Source organism: Macaca fascicularis, chromosome 8 (genome assembly GCF_037993035.2).
Source record: "Macaca fascicularis isolate 582-1 chromosome 8, T2T-MFA8v1.1".
Lineage (NCBI taxonomy): Eukaryota > Metazoa > Chordata > Mammalia > Primates > Cercopithecidae > Macaca > Macaca fascicularis.
In genome coordinates, this window is record NC_088382.1 from 27,575,944 (window position 1) to 27,598,543 (window position 22,600).

The following is a 22,600-nucleotide window of genomic DNA, read 5'->3' on the forward strand; positions in this document are numbered from 1 at the left end:
CTCCATAAAAAGATGAAAATACATTATAAAAATGTTAACAGAAGTTATTTCTTGATGTCAGATCATTGGCAATCAACTTTTTTCCCCATAATAAACTTGTGACATTATGATCATGAAAATCTACCATATTTGTCAGAGAAACATTGTTATTTTATAAGGTAGAACTCAAAAAGTACACCTGAAACATATTTCATAGGTTGTAGAGTTTGGTCAAGGATAGCACTGTCAAGGTTATTTACATTTTTTGTACATTTCTTATACATGCACATTTCTTTACAATTTTACATGCATGTGCACATGTGTGTGCAAATGCATTTGAATTTTATAAGAATCTTGAGGTAGTTAATATTATCAGCATCCCCTGTTGACTCATAAGGAGACTGAACATTTGAGAGATTTGCAGTATCTTGGTTTGTAGGACTTTGCCTGGTGCTTTTTAGATTGTGTTCACTGTGACAGTTTCTCGAAATATGTACAGAATGCTGATATATGTCCTAAATATGCGGATTTCTATAAAGATACTGAACAGCAATCGTGATGGTCCAGTTTGGCGAGTATGTAGATATGCACGCGAGCACCTCAGTCTCAGTTCACACATTCCCACTGCTATAGGAGCACCAAGGGCAAACAGTGTCCAGATGTGAGTCCTTAACGAGCTATAACCACAGCCGTAAATATCTCTCAAAGATGAGGAACATTCTCATGATGTTGACACTGCAATTTTTTGACAATTTCCCAACCCTCTTAAGAAACATTCCCCAATCTCACACAAAAAGTGGGAGTTTTCATTTTCTTGTTCAACTTCTAAAGAGAAATTGGGGAAGATAAAACTGGACACTGGGGAGACCACAACTTCATGCTGTGTGGGACCTCCCAGCTACCTGCAGTAGCCACCATGTCTTGGGTCCTGCTGCCTGTACTCTGGCTCATTGTTCAAACTCAAGGTAAGTACCATTACAGCAGCATTTTACGTAAAAGTCAAATTATTTGATGAATGTTTAAAGTGCTTTTTTTTAAAAAAAAAAAAAAAAAGGCATCTGTTTTTATGGTCAAAAGATCACTACTATTTGCATTTTGGTATATTTTCTACCTCTCTGCAAAAGCAAACTATATATACATATGTGTGTGTATCTTTTTGAGTGAAGATATTTTAAACCACTATATGAAACATGCATTCTAAAATTTGTCCTATTTCCTCCAATTGTTATATATTTTAACAAATAAATTTTATGTCTGCACAGTATTTTCCAAAATAGAGGAACAAAAAGCTACATGTTGTTCCATTCATTATGTCTTTTCTCTAGTAAATAAAGTTTTATTAACATCTTCATGAATCACGGCTGTTTAAAAATCTGCACTTTGGGATATTTCCTTGAGAAAAATTCTTAAAAGCAGAATGACAGGGTCAGAATTAGTAGTTCTGGAAAGGAAATCCCTTTTGTCTTTGAGATTGATTATTGATAGATGAACCAATTTGATGACACTCTATACACACCCTAAAAATAATTTTCAAGTCACTGGTTATTGTACTAGTGATCACATAATAAGCATGTTAAAAGTCAAGCTGTAAACTTGCACATTTCCATGTTAAACATATTTGTGCTAAACCCTGTATTGAAACAGGTAAAGTACATAGTTGAGGAGTTATCCAAACTCCCCACAAAATTCTCACTTGCCTAAAGGTTGCTGAGCAAAAGCTCCACACATATGGCTGGCTCTAGCTTTCATATTCTTTTATATTTCCTCATTGTCCATCACCAATACTATACCCCAAAAAAGGATAAAATAGAGTATTATACTAATAATTATGTGATATATATACATAGCTTACTGAAGTCTTTGCAATTATTCAATCCATATAAATATAAAAGGACAGCCTTACAGTCAACAGTTTGTGATTTGCATAATGATTTGGGAAGGATGTCTCTGGAATTGTATTTCTTATTTAATAACCCTACTAGATCTATTTTCTTTTCTAAAACACACCATCCCAATGACAACACAGAACTAACTTCCTGGCCAAAAATCAAATCCATGTATTTAAGACTTCCTAATCATACCTTTGCTAGGATGAATAACAGGGAAGAGTTTAAAATAGAATGAGGGCTAAATCATATATAATTCCATTATTAAACCAAAATCAGATATATTATAATTGCATTATTAAACAAAAGAAAACATTAATTGACCAACTGAACAACTATGCCTGTGCTGTCTGATGAGAATTGTATCTAAAGTCACACAACATATAATGAAATAGAATTTGATTGAAATGAAAAAAATCATCTACACATCTTTTTCCCCCATTCCTCAGAGGCCTCAAAACAGTCATTGATACATTTCTAGAAAAGTGAAACTTCTTTTTATTACTATTGTATTGTTCTCTCAAAATTCTGCTGAAAAAGTCACTGAAATACTTCTGAATTTGATGAGAGTCTACAATATCCATAGTGCCCAAGCAGCCCTACATTTTTAAATGTTCCTCCCTATTACTTTACATAACCCAATAGTTAACAATAAAAGCTATTATTTTAGAAGATATTCATTAGGTTGCAGTTAATTAGATAATTTTATACCTCGTAATGTTATGTTTACTCACACACAATCTTATCTAGTAAATTATTCTTCTTTCAAGCTCACAACTTTCTGGAACTTCCATAAAATCTTACCATCATTGTGAATAGTACATGAAACAATCATGTTCCAACAAACTTGTACTCATTGAACTGCTAAACAAAATGAACTTCAGCATTACATTTGTTTTGCTTTATGTATATAAAAAACATGCCAGAAGTTTCTGGGGAAAATGGGAGGGATTGTAAGAAGGTTTTACTTTGTGTTCCACCATATTCACCAGTCTACTGCTTCTTGTCCCTATATGATCAGCCTTACCTTCTGCTCCTCTCTCTGACCTATCTGTGCTGGCTTAACACCTCTATTTGTTTTCTAGATCGTATCCCTTCTCATACAAGGACATTGACCTAACATTTTCCCTCCTTCCTACTGTATCTATTCCATATTCCCTATGGAATCATTCCTGTCAGCATATAAATTCTCCCAACTTAAAATGAATATCCTTTTTCTTTCTCTTCTGCCAATTAACGTCCTAAATTTTCTCTCTCCTGCCAAGTGTGTCCCACAGACCCTGGCTGATGGATGAAATGAGTACTCAGACACAGGTATGCAGTGTAAGAGCAGCTAGCTAGAGCTGCCTGGCCCTAGTGGCCAGAGAGCAGCTGTTACGTTTTGCCAGGCCAATTGATTCTGGTTGGCTTGTTGTTCGCACAGCTCATCATATTCTGTCTGCCAGAGGGGGTATTGCCTGGTCTCTAAAGTTGTTTTAGCTAGCACTGACCGGTCCCATGGGGTCATATGGAAGTCTGCTATGGCCTCAATGAATCCTTTCATAAATGGGCTAGCAGCTCTGTTCTCTAATGCTTTTTCTTATTTCTTTAGAAGTGTTGAAAGCAGTGGGTTCATGTACCTGTTTGCCTTGTTGATCTTGCATCACTGGACAGGTCAAGAGTTCCCCTTCTAATTCCACTTGCCTAAGACAGGGTCCCATAACGGTAGTGTATCCCTTGTATTTTTTCCATTTTATTGGGGGAGGGGGCTCAGAGAAAATATTTGTTTCACTCTGTGGTACCTTTACCCAGTAATGGTGGGGCTGAGGGAGGAGGAGGCGGCGGTAAGGTAGATAATGGTTCTTCCTTCCTTCCCTTTTAAGGCTCTTCTGTGTAGAGTGGGGACAAAGCAGCCCTGACTAAGGCCCATAATGTTAAAGATGTTACTGGGACCTGTTGCCCTTGTGCATGATGTTAAGATTTCTCCCCCACTTGTTCCCAGAGCTCTAGGTTTGGCATGCCTTCTTCTGGGAACCATGGGTTATAGAAAGCAACAGTTTGCATTAGGTCCTTTAATTGTGCCTCTGAGACACAGGCTCCACTAGCTTTAAGCAGCTGTTTCAATACTTTTATATACTGTTGCTGTTGAGCTGATAACTTTGTCCCATGATGAAACCCTAGCTTGAAAATCCCCTCAAACTTTGAAATCCCCACCAATCACCAATTACTTACTTTGCAGTCACTCCACTTTCATTCTCGAGGGTTTCATCGCCATCCATTGCAGCATTCCTCACGTGGGGCACCACCTGCCGGGTCTGTCCCGCAGATGCTGGCAGATGGATGAAATGAGTATTCAGACACAGGTATGTACTGTAAGAACAGCGAGGTGACCGCCTGGCTCTGGTGGCCAGAGAGCAGCCCTGAGAAGCTGGAGCTGCTTGCTTTTATTCAGTGCAAGCTCAATGCCGAAAACCTGGAGCAAAAACAACCTGTAGGTAATTAACATTTATTGTTCCCCTTTCAGGGAACGTCAGGTGCGTGGATGATCAAAGGTCAGTTCCAGGTCAACATAAGTAGATGAACCTGTTTAAGAGAAAGCCCCCTATACTCCCTTGTACCTGCTCCTTGCCCTCTGCCTCAGGGTTATAGAACAGCTGCCTTCAGTTATTCTTTCCCGGGGCTCTGCAGAATCTTCTGAACTTTCAGAAGGTTTGCGTCCTTTCCCTATAGTTTTTCCCACCACTCTGACCAATCACTCACATTTCCTTTTGCATAACAAATCTTCAAAGGTGCTGTGTATACACTTTTTCTCTAGTTAGTCTCACCCTATTCTCTTCTATCCTACTTCTACAGAGTTTTCATCTCCAGCACTCCATCAAGACTGCTCTTACGGCTTCAAGGATGTTTAATCCAGTGGTCATTTTGGGGGCATCGTATTCTCATGTTTTTCAACTCTTTCTTTCTCTGCCTTCCTCTCTCTTTCCTTTTCCATGGCCTGAAACACACCATTTCATTTGGTGAACTCCTACCTCACACTGGCCTCCTTTACTGGTTCCTCCTCTTCTCCTCAATTTCCTAATGTTGGAATAGCCCAGGGCTCAGTGCTTGATATTCTTTTCTTTTGTAGCAGTGTTCAGTCATTTGGTGATTTATCTAATCTTTAGCTTTAAGTACCATCCACAAGAGGACAACTCCCAACTTTTTGCTTCCACACTAAAATGTACACTTTATTTCTAACAAACCCACTTAGATGCTGTTCATGGTGGGCAGGTCTATGCAAACCGCCCCAAAGCCCAAGGAAGTTGAGAGGCCAAAGAAAGAGGCTAAAAGATCCAGTTTTTTAGAAAACAAGTCTTAATAAGGGCTTACAAAGATAACTCATGTCTGTGTCCTGAGTGGTGACGAGACAACACAGACAGTGGATCCCTATTCCATTACTCTCCAGATCCAGGGCCTTTATACTGTAGGGGAGGGGTGGTTCAGAAGGGATGTACAGGACAATTGAGGTATGATAGCATCACAGCTGTTTGACCTACAGGCAACATTTATGATAAGTACCTGCTCTTACACAACGAACAATGGATACGCTGGAAATCTTAGAGGGCTCCCAGAACAGGGATTAATCAGAAGCCAGCTTGCCAGATTAGCATCCAAGATGGAGTTGCTTTGGCCTCTACAGATGCCTAGTAGATATCTCAAAACAACATACCCAGAACCTCTCCCACATATCTATTCTTCCTTCACCTTTCCCCAAGTCTGTCAATGGCAATTCTGTTTGCTCAAGGCAAAAATATCGAGTCATCCTTGATTCCTCTCTTTCATGTTCTATATCCAATTCTTCAACAATTCTATTGATTTCACTTTCAAAATATATCTAGTATCTGACCACACCTCACTGCTTCCACTGATACCACTTTCATCTAAGTCACCACCACCTCTCTCTTAGATTATTGCAGTATCCTCCTAAATGATCTCTCTGATTCTACACTTGCCTCTTTGCAGGATATTCTCAACAGATCAGACAGGGCAATCTTATTAAACAAAAGTCAGATTATGTTACTTCTCTGCTCTGAACTCTCCAGTGGCCCCCATTTCACACAGAGTAAAAGCCAAATTTTGTAAGAGTCAATCAGGTCTTGCACAATCTATTCATTTCCATAACCAACCTACTTGCATATTCTATTATTCACTCTTCTCATTCCATTCCAGCTAGATCCCTGTGGTTTCTTAAATGCACTCTCTGTCCAGGATCTCACATTAAAGCCTTATTACTAGCTCTTTCCTCTATCCGGAACTCTTTGTTCCCAAAGAATGATATTGTTCAGTCTCACATCTTCCTGAAGTCTTGGCTTAAAAGTGATCATCTCGATGTGACTATCATTACTTCCCTATTTAAAATTGCAACACTCACCTCTAATCCGGCATTCACAATCTCCTTTACTCTGATATATTTCATCACCATAGCATTTATCATCTTCCAACCTGTAAATAATTTAATTATTCATAATGTATACTTCATATGTATAAATATATGTAATATAACATCATTTCCCAATAGAATGAATTTTATAAGGGCATGGGTCACTATCTATTCTATTATTTCATTTAACCTGACAGCCTCAAACTGTGCTTGGCCTAAAGTCAGCATTCAATACATATTTGTCAAATGAATACTTGAGTTTTAATATAAAAGAAATATCAGAGAAGATAAGTTGCTTACTGTCTAGAAAAGAATGTAATACTTTTACATTATTTTTCTTCTATATAAAAAAATCAAATGTAGTGATCTGACACATCATAGTTAAGAGTATAATATTGACCCAATGTCTCCGTTTTTAAAATATGTTTTTAAGAGGTTGAAATTTCACTCAACCTTGTTTTACTATCATTTTGATATTCATTAAAAATACACTGTTGGGATGGGCACAATGGCTCATGCCTGTAATCCCAGCACTTTAGGAGGCCAAGGCAGTGGATCACGAGGTCAGGAGTTCAAGACCAGCCTAACCAACATGGTGAAACCCCGTTTCTACTAAAAATACAAAAATTAGCCGGGTGTGGTGGTACGCAGCTGTAATCCCAGCTACTCAGGAGGTTGAGGCAGGAGAATTGCTTGAACCCAGGAGGCAGAGGTTGCAGTGAGCTGAGATCGGGCCACTGCATTCCAGCCTGGGCGACAGAGCGAGACTCTGTCTCAAAACAAACAAAACAAAACAACAACACTGTTTGATTTGGGTGGTTTTTGTTGTTGTTGTTGTTGTTTTGATTTTTTACTTTATATATCTTGCAAAGGTTTTTGTCTAAATCACATTGTAATCTACTCTTATAAAGTTTCCCCAAAGACAAATAAGGTAGGTAGAACAAGAAGTGAGGAAGGAAAACAGAGATTTTGAGGGCTCTTCCAAAATTGCATGATTAGTGCTAGCGTTGGGACTAGACATTGTTAAAATTCATTCTCATTCCAAGCGCATGGCTTTTTCCACTAATGGACTCATATTCTCTTTTAATAAAAGATCATTTACTCATACATTTGTAGATTTCCTGTTTTAGTGTGTGATGAATCCTGCTCGGGAGAGTATTGCAGCAGAACTTTGGGAGCTGACTAGGAGGGAATTCTTGCTTTGTGATTTCCTTTCATTTTCTGTATCAGCCAGGTATAAAATCTCCTGTTTTCCCTAAGATCACTCTGTCATACTGAGTGGAAAACTGTCTCTAAGCACAGATACGTATGTATGAAAATGTGAGCATTTAGAAATAAGACTGACCTTATAAGAATGATTGAATAATTAAAAGAAAAAATAGAAAAAGTATGCTGCCATCTTCCTAATAGGGTGCTAAATAATTTTATATATTTTATCTTATTCAAGTTTTACACTAACCTATACCTTAGATAATAAACTGGTACAAAGCTGAAGTGACTTCTATGAGGTTATTTAGCTAGGGCATAAGACCACATCTTTTGGCTCCAAGATAATTTCTATTATTTGTAAACAATGAAAATCTGTCTATGTAATGTAATTTCAAGTACATCAAGAAGAACATTGTGTCCATAAACAATATTTCTCCTTCCTCTCTAAGGCTTTAAAACTCTTCAAAGAGAGGCAAACAAAATCTTTATTTCTTTGAAATCTAAAGTCTTGAGGGAAAATGCTGAGAGAAAAAACATCATGGCTTATTGTCACACTGAGGAATAAAATTACTGCTAGTAGAGTCTTTCCTAAAAGTAAAGTATTATATACAAAGGAAAAATTTTATTTTTAGAGTGTATAGTCAGGAGTTGTGCTTCAGAGGGAAAAGGGTATAAAAAAGAAAAAAAAAAAAGTCTTGGAGGGCATTGAGAGAAAATTTCACGATTTTTAAGAAGACTCTAAAGCAAGAAGGAAATAGATTACTACAGGCAGAATTCTAGGCTCACACAACCCCTGTTCTTAATCCATAACCTGTCCTTTCTGGGTATGGTGGTCCAGCATTTGCATGCACTGAGAGATCATCTGAAGAACTGTTTTGTAATCTTCATGTCTTTTCAGAATGCGGGGAGGGAGAGCAAAAAAAAAAAAAAAAAAAAAAAAAAAAAAAATCCTTGTCATCAAAGCTGAAGTAGGAGAATCAATTTGTTATTCCTAATGTTTGCTCTCTACATAGGAATGTAGTCTTCACTGCCCTTTTAGCAACCCAACAAATGAAAACAAAACACAAGACGACTAAAACCGAAACCTTTAAATCTTTCATGTGAATATTATTTCTCTTTCTGTAGCAATAGCCATAAAGCAAACACCTGAATTAACGCTCCATGAAATAGTTCGTCCTATAAAACTTCACATTTTACACAAAAGAGAGATCGAGAGCAACCAGACAGAAAAGCATGGCAAAGAGGTAAGCAAGGTGAATGACTGTGGTAGATGTTACAATCATCCAAAGAGGCAATAAAAAGCCTTTTCACTAACAGCAGTGATGTTACAGTTACCATCTAATAGTTTCATATTGAAGCCCATGTATACAGCTCCCCTGTGTTCAGGAGACAGCTCACAATTTCTCAGAATGCCGCTATGCTTAAGCAGCAGAGTCAACAACATCACTTGATAAGAAAGGATAAAGCTGCTTAGACATTTCTCTCAGTTTGAGAGTGAGGAGAGAAGTCCAGGAAGGTCAGCCATCTTTAACTGAGATGTTGTTCCTGGACAGCCTCACCACCACCCCTTTTCTCCAGTGAATTGTCTTTTTCCTCAGCCGTTTTGTCAATAGTGAAGAATTAAATTTTGTATCAGTAGTTAACACAATATTTCTACTATTGGTTAAAGATATCAATTATTTGACTATTACATTGTTGCAAGTATTTCCCTCATTTTGTAATTGTTACCTAATTCTTAGTGGGTTGGGAGTTTTTGTTGTTGTTGTTGTTGTTGTTTTTAAGCGTATTTAGTTTAGTTTTAAAGTAAGAAAAATACACACCTTGTTTTGATTCCCTGGCTGGGGGATCCTGACACAGTATACTGTACATTAGGACAAATGAGAAGTCCCTATCTCATGTATTACAGCTAGTTTAATCTATAAGTGTTATTATCACATAATTCTACTTTTTGAAAGTCCATTTTAGTGCATAATGTGTTTTGTCTTACATATTTTGAAAACACCAGAGAACTGATTTTATCCTATATGCAGTTGTAATTGTTCTTCTAATATATACTACATATATCATTACAATTATTTTAGTTATGTTCAGAAATATAAATTGTTTGGTGTAATTAAATGTTTTCAGGAAAGGTATGAACCCGAAGTTCAATATCAGATGATCTTAAATGGAGAAGAAATCATTCTCTCCCTACAAAAATCCAAGTAAGTTGTACCTTCCAAAAGTCTAATCACTGGATTAGGTTATGAAATTGGGGAGCAATCTTTTTCAGGCTCCATTTAGTGTGGTTTGACATAGAACACATGAGGCATTTTGAGCTTTAGATGATATTAGTTTGTGCTAAAAAGGCAGATTTCCTAGGAAATTATATACAAAGTGTAAAACAAAAGGAATGGCATATGTAAATAACTTTCTTCCTTGACCTTCCGGGAACTTACTGAACATCTTTTTCTACTCATATAAACTCAAGACTTTGATGATGCTTTCTATTCTTTTATGAGAATGTATATCCAAGGCTGATTCAAGATGCATGACCTAGAGATAGATTACAGGGGATAGGGTTCCTCCTAGTTTTATAACAGTTAGTAAACTTCTCCCTGAATGCAGTGGGCCTATAAGCATATTTGTGACTCAGCACCCTTCAAAGGTTCTGTAGAGGTTGTGTCCTTGGTGCAGGAAATCTCAAAATGACTGGTTTGAAGACAGGGAATCTACAGATGAGAAGGAGATGAGGGGACTTCCTCCCTCAGATTTAATAGGAAGAACTAACTCTCTGATTTGCTTCAGTAGCAGAGCTCCAATATTGGAAGAGGATTAGTAGGTCAGAACCTTAGCTATTTCTCATTGTAGACACTATCACTTTTTTAGTGCTGAAGTTCAGGAAGTTCTGCCTTTCTTACCACCCAGAGTGGTTCATGCAGCTCTCTGCTCTCTACAGGCATCTCCTGGGGCCAGACTATACTGAAACACTGTACTCACCCAGAGGAGAGGAAATCACCACGAAGCCTGAGAACATGGTAGGGTCCGAATCCTTTGTGAGACTCTTTTGAGTTTTAGATGTTATTAGTTTGTGCTAATGTTAACTAAGATCCCCAAAGGACTCAATTATTTTATAAAATTCATAGGTCCAAGAACAACTTCAAAAAATAATCAAAGGACTTGAAAGCAAGGTGCTCATCTGTGACCAATGAGACAACAGTTTGGAAAATCACATTCAGCTTTTAAAACATAGGAGCAGCAGAAGGCTTCCAAGTGTCACATTTTTGGAAGCAACCAAAAGTCCACTTGTCCCTGGACCATTTTATCCATAGGTTAGAAAAATTCTTCTCTATGGGTACTTAAAACCTCATGTCACTATTTACTATTTTCTGGAGATATATGCATTTATCCTGAGGTCAGCAATGAAATATCAATTATTTAATTAATATTTTTATATCTGATTAAATCATTATCCTGTAGATAATGCCAGGGCCAAATGTCAGACATTAAGAATCATGGCATATAGTATCAGAAAGAGAATACAACAAATCTCAGTCAAGAGATGTTCACGTTCCCAAGCTAGGAGAGTTTCTCAGAGCCATCCTACAAGGTACCCTAAACGTGTATTTCTCTATTAAAAAAAAAAAATAGACTTCTACCACAAAACGGTTCTTTGTTCCCCATGCTCATCAAAACTTATTTCATGAACGTCTGAATTTTTGCTAACACTATCTTCAGCGGACAGTGTCTGATAAATTAATTCATGCTTAATTGTTAATAGCTGATGATACATTAATGAGGAATATTCTCAAGTCTTCTATGAAAAAATGTTTATGTTGACAAGATCTCTTCCAAACAGGGAGAAAAGACCACAGATGGAATTTCAGACCCTGAGGCAGGTCAATTTATTTCGCACTGGAGTTTTTTCGTTACCTTTTTTGGATCACTCCACATAAGTGGCCCCTTAACTTTGCAGATGTGGGCCAGCAATCATGTCTGAATCTCTAGCTGTAGACAAGTAATTTTGAATCTTTGAGGCTGATAATGGGATTCCACTAATAGATCAATTAAAACAGTGATTAAATAAGTTAGTCTGAGGAGCTCAGGAGTGACAGTGTGAAGTATTGAGGATTCCCCAGTCTAGGAAAATAGACGTCTCATTTTACTTATTTGTAATGCACAGTGCCTTTGGGACTCAGGACAGGGAAGCCAAATTCTTGAGCACTGACCCCCAAACCTGAGGACCCACCGGGAGTACTGTAAATCCCTAGAGTATTGGCCACTTCTCAGAGAAAACAACCCCCTTCACTACGAGCCCACCTAAGTTTAACTTCCCTGGACTCTTCCTTAGTGTAAATTAATGTCAGAAAAACAGCTCAGCCACCAAATATACAGAGCTTCCAGTGAAGCAATTCTGAAAACCTCGGAGGTTCTTGCTGTTTGTGTTTCTGAGAATTGCTCTGGCCACAGTCACTACTTGAAGAATTTTTACATATTCAAGACAGTAGCTTTCCTCACAACTGTGATACATGTATTCTCATAGTTCATACATTTTACACACACACACACACACACACACACACACACACACATTTCTGAAGCATAATTTCTTTTTTCCACTCCAGGAACACTGTTACTATAAAGGAAACATCCTAAATGAAAAGAATTCTGTTGCCAGCATTAGTACTTGTCACGGGTTGAGGTAAGAACTACTATCAAAATCATTCAAGATCAAGATGCTTTTTGTTACGCAGAATTAAGGGCTACTAGATATTGTCTTCTTACTATTTTGGTAAATTTTTCATTGCTGAAATGCGGAATATATGTGGTTAAAGTGAAGAACAAAGTATTACCCTGACATTTCATAATCTGCTGCTCTAGGAGAAGTCAGGCCTAGAATGGTAAAACAAGAATGCTACACTGTGGACCTTGATGATATCTGGATCCACTTCCATGTTTGTCCACCCTACTCTCTGAAACAGTTACTTCTTGTTTTCTAAAACATTCTTCCCTGCAATTGTCACAATTGAACTTAATTGTAGAAGTATATGTGTTTCTGTTTACATAGATAATTCTTGCCAATGAGAGAAAGTTTGGAAAGTAAGAAAAAGCACAAATAAGAAAATAACAGGCCAAGCGTGGTGGCTCACACCTGTAATCCCAGCACTTTGGGAGGCCGAGGTGGGTGGATCATGAGGTCAGGAGATCGAGACCATCCTGGCTAACACGGTGAAACCGCGTTTCTACTAAAAATACAAAAAAAAATTAGCCGGGTGTGGTGGCGGGCACCTGTAGTCCCAGCTACTCAGGAGGCTGAGGCAGAAGAATGACATGAACCTGGGAGGTGGAGCTTGCAGTGAGCCAAGATAGCTCCACTGCACTCTAGCCTAGGCGACAGAGCGAGACTCCATCTCAAAACAAAAAAAAAAGAAAAAGAAAATAACAACTACCACAAAAGTTGACCTCTAAGTGATCAGTGTTATTAACATTTTGTCATGTTGGCACCCTTATATACACATATAGACAAATGTATCTTTCACAGCATTGAAATAAAAATATAGAACACATTGTTCTTCCAACATGGCTCATAACACACATGACAAGTTTTTCACATATCATAACATACCTTCAGGAATATAATTTTGAACAGTTATGTTGGATTGTAATATTTTATTATATGGATTCACCTTCTATTTATGAACAAATTATCATACTATTATGATTATAGAAACAGGGATTCTTTAAGCTACTTCTAATCCCAGCATGTTACTCTGGTTGGCCTGTTGATCATTCATGTTCCCCTCTGGCGTTCTTGCTATCTAAACATTCCCTTACTCCATTTTCCATTATAGTCCTAGGATCTGCCATGAAATATTTGTTAAATGAATCAATAAACTATGGAAAAATATTTACCATGGTGCAAATTCCAAATTCTTTGGGGTTGCTTCATCTTTATAATTCTTGTTCAGAATTATCTTGGTAAGTAAGCTAGGCTTCATTTTATATCGACAAATAGTGATTCTAACTTACGTTACCAAAAGTTAGCTGAAAGGTCTAAGAATGACAAGACTATGTGTGAAATTGGGATGGAGGGGCAGACATCAATCCATTCTTGGATGCAAATATGACTCTGTGTGTCAGGAATCCTGAAATACAAGTCTCTATATCTCCCAGAGGATACTTCACACATCATCATCAAAGATACCTGATAAAACCTCTGAAAAGCACAGACGAGAAAGAACATGCCATCTTTACATCTAACCAGGAGGAACAAGACCCAGCTAACTACACATGTGGTGTGAGGAGCACTGGCGGGAAACAAGGCCCAATTCGAATCTCTAGATCACTCAAAAGCCCAGAGGTGAATACAATTCCATTACCTCATCATTTACTTCAATTGTCTCAGCAAAGATAGGCGATATACGACTATTCTTAGAAATGAGTAACATGTGTCAAGTCTATAATTTATTTACTTATTTTTCTATTTATCTTGTATTTTAGGGGAAAAAAATCTCCTTTTAAGCTTTAGAATCTTTTAGGATAAAGACAGTGACTAACAATGTTCTTTTATTCTTTGTAAAGCAAGAAGACTTTCTTCGGGCACAGAAATACATTGATCTCTATTTGGTGCTGGATAATGCCTTTGTGAGTATGAAACACACAGGCCTCTTGGCCAGTTCAGTCACCTTTTAAGTTTACTTATCAAGCAAAAGCAAGCAATAAACTATTTTAGCTAATAATGGGGCATTTGTCCACCTGGGTGTCTTGGCTGTTTACTTGCCTTGCCAGCAATAGTTATTATCTCCTCATCCCCTTTAATATCCATCTGCCACGAACATATTTAGATATTGGCGATATACTTAACACCAGATAGCTACAGGAAATCAACCAAAAAAATTAAAAAGAATGCATTATTAAAATATTACAATACTTCATATCTTAATATAAAATTAAATATATTTAATATAAATATTATGTCAATATAAAATCAACACAAAACTCTATATAACTTAGAAATTATATTGATAGATACAGAGGAAAATACTAGAATCTACATTTCTATCTAGCAAATGTTGCTTTTTAATCAAATTTTAATCACATGATTCTGTTTAAAAACCTTAAAATTGTTAATTTGATTTATTCAACTTAAAATCATAAAATTATAAGAACATTAAAATTTTACATGAATGTCTCACTTTTATCAAAAAACTCTTAACATTTGAAATAGAATTTGCCAGAACACAGTCTTACATTATTTAATTATGGAATGCACAGATGTTCATTGTAGTGAAATGCATAATTTTTCTTAAAATGTGAAATCCTGTATGCCATCAGCTTTCTCAGTGTAATTTGCCATTTCACTATACTTTGTGTTTTGTATTTTACAGTATAAGAACTATAATGAGAATCTAACTCTGATAAGAAGCTTTGTGTTTGATGTGATGAACCTACTCAATGTGGTAAGACATTAGTCATGTAAACCTCGTGTTTCTGCATAGAAGCCTGGAACTTCCCTATGATTTCACCAACAAGAAGTTAAAAAGGTCACAAATGCCTTAAGTTAAACAGTTCAGGGAAATTTTAGCAGAACAAGGATCAACATCAAGGTGAAATTATATGCATTGCAACAAAGACAATTTTTAAAATTTTTACTTTCAAAATGGAAATTCATTACTTACAGTCTGTCACTTTATCCATCACTTGGGGTCAACAAAAGTTCTCAAACACAAAAGGAATCATGAACATTTGTATGAAGATAAATGCTCTTTCTACAGATTTATAACACCATAGATGTTCAAGTGGCCTTGGTAGGTATGGAAATCTGGTCTGACGGTGATAAGATAAAGGTGGTGCCCAGCGGAAGTACCACGTTTAACAACTTCCTGAGATGGCACAGTTCCAACCTGAGGGAAAAGATCCACGACCATGCTCAGCTCCTCAGGTGAGCACATGCTGGCCAGGTGAATGTAGGACGAATGGATCGCTATCCCCAAGGTTCCTTAGCAAGGGTTTCAGCTCCGTAATAGTTCCCTGATCAACCGTCAGAGTGCTTGACATTGTACCACTAGCAATTCACCTGTGAGATTATTGGATCAATAATCAGATGATAGAATGAGCTCTTGGATATAAGATAACCATCTATGGTCATTATAACACGAAGGAATAGAAGTTTTTTGGGGCCTAGTCCATATAAAAAGGCTAGGGCAGTGAGGCAATTCATTAACATGATTAACAAAAGCTAATTGTTACAAAGGCTCAGATTGTGACAGTAGTATCTGTAACTTTCATACAGCGGGATTAGCTTCAACAATCGACGCGTGGGACTGGCAGCTTCAAATTCCTTGTGTTCCCCATCTTCGATTGCTGTTATTGAGGTGTGTAAATTTATAGTAAGCCTCCCTGTGGTTCTGCATCCTCTATGAAGTCCAGCATAACACCTTATATAGAATGAGCAAAATGAACATTTGCTGAATCAATGAATCAAGGTAGAAATGAAACTACTGGTAGGTCATTGCACTGAAGACCCCTTGGATTATGAAACAGAACATCTCCTTACATCAGCCTTGCTAGAGCATGCCATGTCATTCTTTAGTTCATGTTAGAAAACCAGAGTAGGAATATTGGAACAGAAAGGAGATCCAATACCCTCTGTGACCCGGGTTAACACTATTCATCCCCAGTATCTGTGGCCAGAGAGGCCAGACAAGGAAGAAAGGTGCATGCAGATGTCATGTGTCCAAGCACTCCAGTGTCATAGATATCATAGCAATAGGTTTTGGAGACCTCTGATATGGTGCCTATGAGTACTTCCTATGAAGAATGTAATTAATTTAACCATGATTTACTGGTAACTTAGTATCCATTAGTTCAACAAATATTTACTGAATAAAATATATTGTATCCATAGGACCCAATCACTTCCAATGCTCTTTCAACATTTTGCAATACACGGGAGCAAATGGTTCACTAGTTTTCATCTCTTAAGCCATTTTTAAAGACTGCACATTGGCAACAATTGAATAAAAACAGAATAAATAAATGTGTCTACTTTTTTTTTTCCAGGCTAAAAAAAAGAATAGTGTGGCTCTTGTAGCAGTGATGTCACATGAGCTGGGCCATGTCCTTGGTATGCCTGATGTTCCATTCGACACCAAGTGTCCCTCCGGCAGTTGTGTGATGAATCAGTATCTGAGGTGAGACCTCGTCATCCTAGAAGAAGAGAGATGTTTTCCAAATCTTAAAGAATTCGGAAGCAGTCTACAGATGTTGGATGGGCATATTTTTTCCCAAGGGTTGTGTATCCCATTAATTCAACCTCCGGTCTCTTGAGGCACAAATTTTAAAAACTACCAGGGCTCATTCTTTAAGATTTATAAATATGCCAAGATAGAGCTTGCAAGTATGGTGACCTTATAATTTTAACTTAAAATGAGTCTAACTTAAAATGAACCCATAGTTTCTAAAAATATTCATCTCATTATGATGATGACAGGATCGTCTTATACTCCTATCATCAATCAACCAATCATCTATTTTTGCCGATTTATGAATTACCTGTGAATGCCAGGCACTTTGCAAAGACTTTGGGATAGAAAAATAAATCAAACATACTTTGTTCTTGAAATGCTCACAAAGAAGAAAAGAAATATTTCCATACAGCCCAGAAGCCTGCAACTACTTCCTTTCACTGATTCATTATTATTATCTCTTGCCCCTCATTTCTCAATGCAAAATGAGTGGATTATTACAAATGGTGATAGCTGTCACTGCTGTCCTTTAGAACAATACTAAATGGCCACATGGCAATGGAAATCCTTTCAGCTCTATGACTTAGGCTCTAGGAAAAAAATTTCCAAATACCACAGTATGCATGTTCTATCACCTACCACATTTAATACAGTACAGTCCTAAATGGTTGCCAAATTTGGAATTTCCATTGAGGTCGATAATACAGTTAGATAAGCCAGAGTCTCGTGTTTCTTTATCTTCATTCTGTGTTTCATGCAGAAGGCACCACACTGTATATCATATTATTTGAGTTTTCTTCTGATTACAGTTCAAAATTCCCAAAGGATTTCAGTACGTCTTGCCGCGCACATTTTGAAAGATACCTTTTATCTCAGAAACCAAAGTGCCTGCTGCAAGCACCTATTCCTACAAATATAATGACAACACCAGTGTGTGGGAACCACCTTCTGGAAGTGGGAGAAGATTGTGATTGTGGTTCTCCTAAGGTATTATTTATTAGATTTTGACTGGGGCGGAAGAATTATGCAGTTTTCTTTTTGTTTTCCAATATTCTTTCGGAAATTCTTTCTAAAGACAAACTGCGCATCATAGTAAAAAGTAGATTTGCACTTGTGTTTTTGCTACTGAATTTAGTAACCTTTGAAAGGCATCTCAAAAACCAGGACATGATTTTGATGTAATTATATGAAGTTAAATGTAAAGAAGTTAATTGTTAACTATAACATGTCACTTATGATCTTTCCAAAACGTGTATTAGTCAGAAATCCCTAAATGACATAATGTCATAGTTGATCATCTGTTGAACAGGAACAATTAGAGATCTAGAAGTAAGTTCTCCTCAGAGGGAGAGTTGGTCTTTTCTCATCAAGCCAACGTGTAAACCAGGTTGTAAACAAAACAGAGAAGAAAGAGGAAAAGAAAAAATAATCACAAAAATCTGTAGAAAATGGGCTATTAACATAGAACATCCAGAATAAGCACTATGATTCTGTTAATTTCTATAAATCAGACTCTTTCAAGGCATTTGTATACTCTAAACAACGCTGACCACTTGCAATCCCATTGGCTTCTAAAAGATATTTCTGTTGTCATAACAAGTTTCTTTTACTTTTAAGACAAAGACTAAGAATTCTTATTTGAAGATATTGCACATATCAGATAATCTGAAAATTACTTTCATATACACCATCTCTTCTGTTACTCACAAATATACAAAATACTGCCATTGTCCCAATTTAGAGACAAAGTGAGGCTCAGAAAAGTTAACTAGTTTCAAAGATACACAGCTAATCATTGGTGAAGCAGGATGCAGCCCAAGAAGTATCCATTACTTAAGATGGCTCTGTGACAATGAGCATGGTGTCTAAACTCTCTATGCTTCAGTTTATGTATTCAGAAATTTTAGGTGGTTAGATCACATCAGAAGTCTATGCAGCATAACTTAGTCATTTGTGAAGAATATTGTAAACTTTCTGTTAATTATAAAGAAGCACGGAATTTTACAAAAGATTTGATATTTTATAATAAATTAGAGTTATGTTTATCTCATTCTTACTTGCTTAAATTCCTCTATGGTTTCTTGGGTGGAAGACAATTGAAGATACTCAAAACCCTAGGTACTTCTGGTTTCAGCAAGTAAATGGTATGTGTTTACAGAAAGGAAAGGGGGAAAGAAGAAGGAAGAGGCCAAGAGAGGACCATTGTATACAGAATATGTAACATCTAAAATTCTTGAATTATGTCAGTCAACTCCTGTATTATTTTCATATCTTGTTGATATTTTTCTTCTGTAATTGAATAAAACTAGAGAGTTTGGGTTTAGGAACAACTGAATTTCTAAATAACTGTTTTCTTATCCAAAAAGTAGTATATATACTTTATACAGTATTGTTTATTGATTAATCCAATTTCTCATAGATCTGATATGCCAGTTTATTATTCCTAGGTATATAATTAGGAGTTTTTTTCTATTTTAAAAATAAGCTTTCTGTCTACATATTTCTCCCAGGCATGACACTATTTTAAAGATTGTAACTTGATAATGCATTTTAATGTCAAATCTTTTCATTATTTTGTCATTACTGTTGTTATTGCAAACTTGTCCTCAAATACCATTGAGATTTGATGGAAATGCATTAAATTTATATTTAACTTTGAAGGGCACTGATATTTTTACAACATTAAGCATTGTCTTAAAAGACAAGTTGCCTTTAAATTTTCTGAGGAAATTTATATATATAAAGTTCTTCATGGAGTTCCTGCACTTTTGAAAGGCCTTTTAAATTATTTTCATATTTTTCTTTCTGCTGTATGTCATTCTTTTTTTTAGTTTGGACATACACATCATACATCTAGACAAAATTTATTTTTGAAAAATTCTTGAATAATTTTATTTCTCACCTTCTAAGGAGTAGTCTTCATTGCTGATGATATTTTGTTTTCTATTTTTCAATGTCCTTGGTCATTGTCACTGGAATTCGCCTATCAGAGTAATTTAGCTTAAAAAGTAAACTTTCATTGCCATCTTGTACCAGAATTCTATCACCTAGTCTATGGGAAGAAAGTGTTGAACCACCTTTTTCCATTGTGTGTGTGCTTTGAAGGAATGTACCAACCTCTGCTGCGAAGCCCTAAAGTGTAAACTGAAGCCTGGAACTGATTGTGGAGGAGACGCTCCAAACCATACCACGTAAGACCTTTTGCTTTCTTTGTTCCAAAACGTTTTCTCACTTTTATTTCACATTTGAGAAAAATATGCCACTGGGTTCTATAATACACTAACACACAATGTATTTTATATTTTTCAAATGACTCAATTTTGGAGAGGAAAACTAGCAACCATTATGAACATGACGAAGGATTGTGGACAAACACTCATGAAAAGTAGCTACTTTGACCCTTGTGAGATTAGGGCTGCTGGAATCTATGCCAAAACCTGTTTAAATTCCTGTTAGAGAACGATGAGTTTAATACCAACCAAAATGAGAAAAGAAAAGTGTATTTAAAAACAGCCTCAGTTAATGAGCTCGTTTTATTCTTGGTTAGAAGTTGGTAGTTTTAATTTGCAAGGCTGTCAGAAAATCAATAGCATTTAAGAACATGCTATAAAATTTGACAATTTTACTCCATTTAAAGTGTTTCAATGAGTCATAACCTAGGTAGTAGTTCTGTGTCTTATACAATTCTATATGAGTTGGGCTACGGAACCCAATTACTTGGAAAATGGTACTTGTTTCAATGAAAAATAACCTCTAAATATAAAAATGGCAACAAGAAAAATCAAAAATAGGAGAAAGACTCAGGATATATTTTCTTTACTCCCCTTTCCCGAATCTTTTCTGGAATAGAAACTGCAGAAAGAGTATAAAGAAAATAATTGACTCAAGCACCATCAATTATCATTTCATTGGGAATGGATCGGCAAGGTCAAAGATAAGGACCAACGCTTGGTTATTTACCAAGCACCATTTAATGCAGCCTGCGTGGATCATGGAATGATTCCACTCTGCAGGAAATTCTGGAAATTGTGCCCAGGCCAGAAACATAGCATCGCAAAAGAAAAAGAATCATCCAGCAATTTAGTGACTTGGAACCCTAGGTGAACATGCCCCTTACTGTGCAAGATACGCAATTTATACCATGGAAAGAAAATTGGAGGTGTTCTCAGGAAACTAAAATTCTAGTCTTTTCTGCCCCAAACTAGCTGTGGGACTTTAAATGCAGTTAAACTAGATTTTTTTTTCACTCATAAAATACAGCAAATAATATTGTCTCTTAAAATGAATTCTTATTCACATAATTTACATTCTATACATTTTCATTATTGTTATTACATAATATTTTATAACTTGTAGTAACCCTGGCTTCCAAACTTTATTTTTCCTTTAATCAGAGAGTGAATCCAAAAGTCTGCTTCACTGAGATGCTGCCTTGCCAGGACAAGAACCAACAACTCTAACTGTCCCAGGAATCTGGTGAATTTTCACCTGTGTACTTAGACATAATGGTCTTTCACTTGTTATTCTACTTTCTATATTGTTATCAGTCCAGGAAACAGGTAAACAGATGTACTTAGAGACGTTGGCTGTTTGTTTAGGCCTAATCTTTCATTTTTTTTTTTTTTTTAAAGATCATGAATTTGTGACTTAGTTCTGCCCTTTGGAGAACAAAAGAAAGTAGCCTTCCATCAAAGCACCTTAAAATGCACCGCTGAATTATTCAGAGTTAACACTCTAGAATTGTTAAATTACAAGTACTATGCTTTAACGCTTCTTTCATCTTACTAGTATGGCCTATAAAAAAACAATACCACGTGATGGGGGAAGGCTTTGGCAATAGAAAGAAGAATAGAATTCAGGTTTTATGTTATTCCTCTATGTTCACTTTGCCTTGCTCTTGAACGTGCAGTATTTTTCTATCTCATGCCAAGAATGATTAAATGTAAATATTTTTCATTTTATCATTTATATCCTATACACATCTTCTTCATCATTATATATGAAGTTTATTCTGAGAAGTCTACATTGCTTACATTTTAATTGAGCCAGCAAAGAAGGCTTAATGATTTAATGAACCATAATGTCAATAAAAACGCAATTTTTGAGGCTTTTCTGTGTGGTCATTTATGAAACTGAGTATTTTCAAGCTTCTTTGTAGGTTTGTGTTTGGTGTTGAAGCCTCTCACATCACTGGAAAATCGTCGCTCTGGTAATTTAATAATATTGTCACAAATAGCCAAGCAATGCTATATGGATATGAGAAAAGGAGGTCGTGTCATCTTTTCACGCCCAAAATGGCATGATGTGAGGCCAGTCACCAGGAAGACTAGGCTTCTTCCTGAGGTTTCCTTCTCTAAATAATTTTTAACAATTAATGAAAGTTACCTAAATTTCCATAGATGTCTATGCTGGGAGACTAGAAACTCAGACATATTTTTAAAGATTGGGCTTTGAAACCAAGGGCCTCCTGGGATGCACTGCATGCTGGTGTTGGCCGTCTCCCCATTTATGGCCTCGCTGTCATTGATGGGCTGGCACTGCCAGTGTTTCCTGTGAAGCTGTGTGCCAGGTGTGGGTGTCAGCCCAGCTGCGGCCCCAGGATATGCCTTGCCAGGATCTCCACTGCCCACTGGTCTGATACAAATTCCAGCCAGTTCTTCCAAGGAAAAAGGGCTTCTTAGGGCATCCTTTCCACCCCACCCCCAACCCCTGACCTTGTGCTCAGGTAGAGGCTTCCTATAGTAAAACTGATTGAGCTGCAGGGATTAAAATCAGTGGCATGCTGGAGACTTCTAGTACAGGCTTGTGAACATCAACTGTTAAACTTTAAGGAGTATTGTGAGCTGGTTGCTCAACACAGCCACTACTGAAACCCAACCTATATAAATTCATAATTAAAT

The 22,600-nt window shown here is 36.7% G+C and overlaps 1 protein-coding gene across 2 annotated transcripts; it reads left to right on the forward strand.

The window, feature by feature from the left end:
- The first annotated feature begins 799 nt into the window (after window positions 1-799).
- Window positions 800-21,808, forward strand: ADAMDEC1 (ADAM like decysin 1). 2 transcript variants are annotated; one of them, XM_065518999.1, is made up of 15 exons: window positions 3,455-3,569; window positions 4,084-4,207; window positions 8,599-8,717; window positions 9,601-9,677; window positions 10,412-10,490; window positions 12,078-12,154; window positions 13,627-13,813; window positions 14,035-14,097; window positions 14,841-14,912; window positions 15,228-15,394; window positions 15,746-15,827; window positions 16,516-16,646; window positions 17,510-17,687; window positions 19,806-19,891; window positions 21,095-21,808. In XM_065518999.1, exons 4-15 carry the CDS (start codon window positions 9,631-9,633, stop codon window positions 21,099-21,101), a joined length of 1,176 nt encoding a protein of 391 aa, XP_065375071.1. In that variant the 5' UTR covers window positions 3,455-3,569; window positions 4,084-4,207; window positions 8,599-8,717; window positions 9,601-9,630; the 3' UTR covers window positions 21,102-21,808. The 2 variants fall into 2 exon arrangements, with proteins under 2 accessions (XP_005562911.3, XP_065375071.1); XM_005562854.3 differs by lacking the exons at window positions 3,455-3,569; window positions 4,084-4,207 and adding an exon at window positions 800-944.
- Window positions 21,809-22,600: the final 792 nt, after the last annotated feature.

Bases quoted from the DNA above. Each gene is read 5' to 3' on its own strand.
- ADAMDEC1 (XM_005562854.3), top strand. From the start codon at position 857: ATGCTGTGTGGGACCTCCCAGCTACCTGCAGTAGCCACCATGTCTTGG. The intron at 945-8,598 runs GTAAGTACCATT...CTCTTTCTGTAG, and splicing joins GCTCATTGTTCAAACTCAAG to CAATAGCCATAAAGCAAACA. The intron at 12,155-13,626 runs GTAAGAACTACT...TATATCTCCCAG, and splicing joins AGTACTTGTCACGGGTTGAG to AGGATACTTCACACATCATC.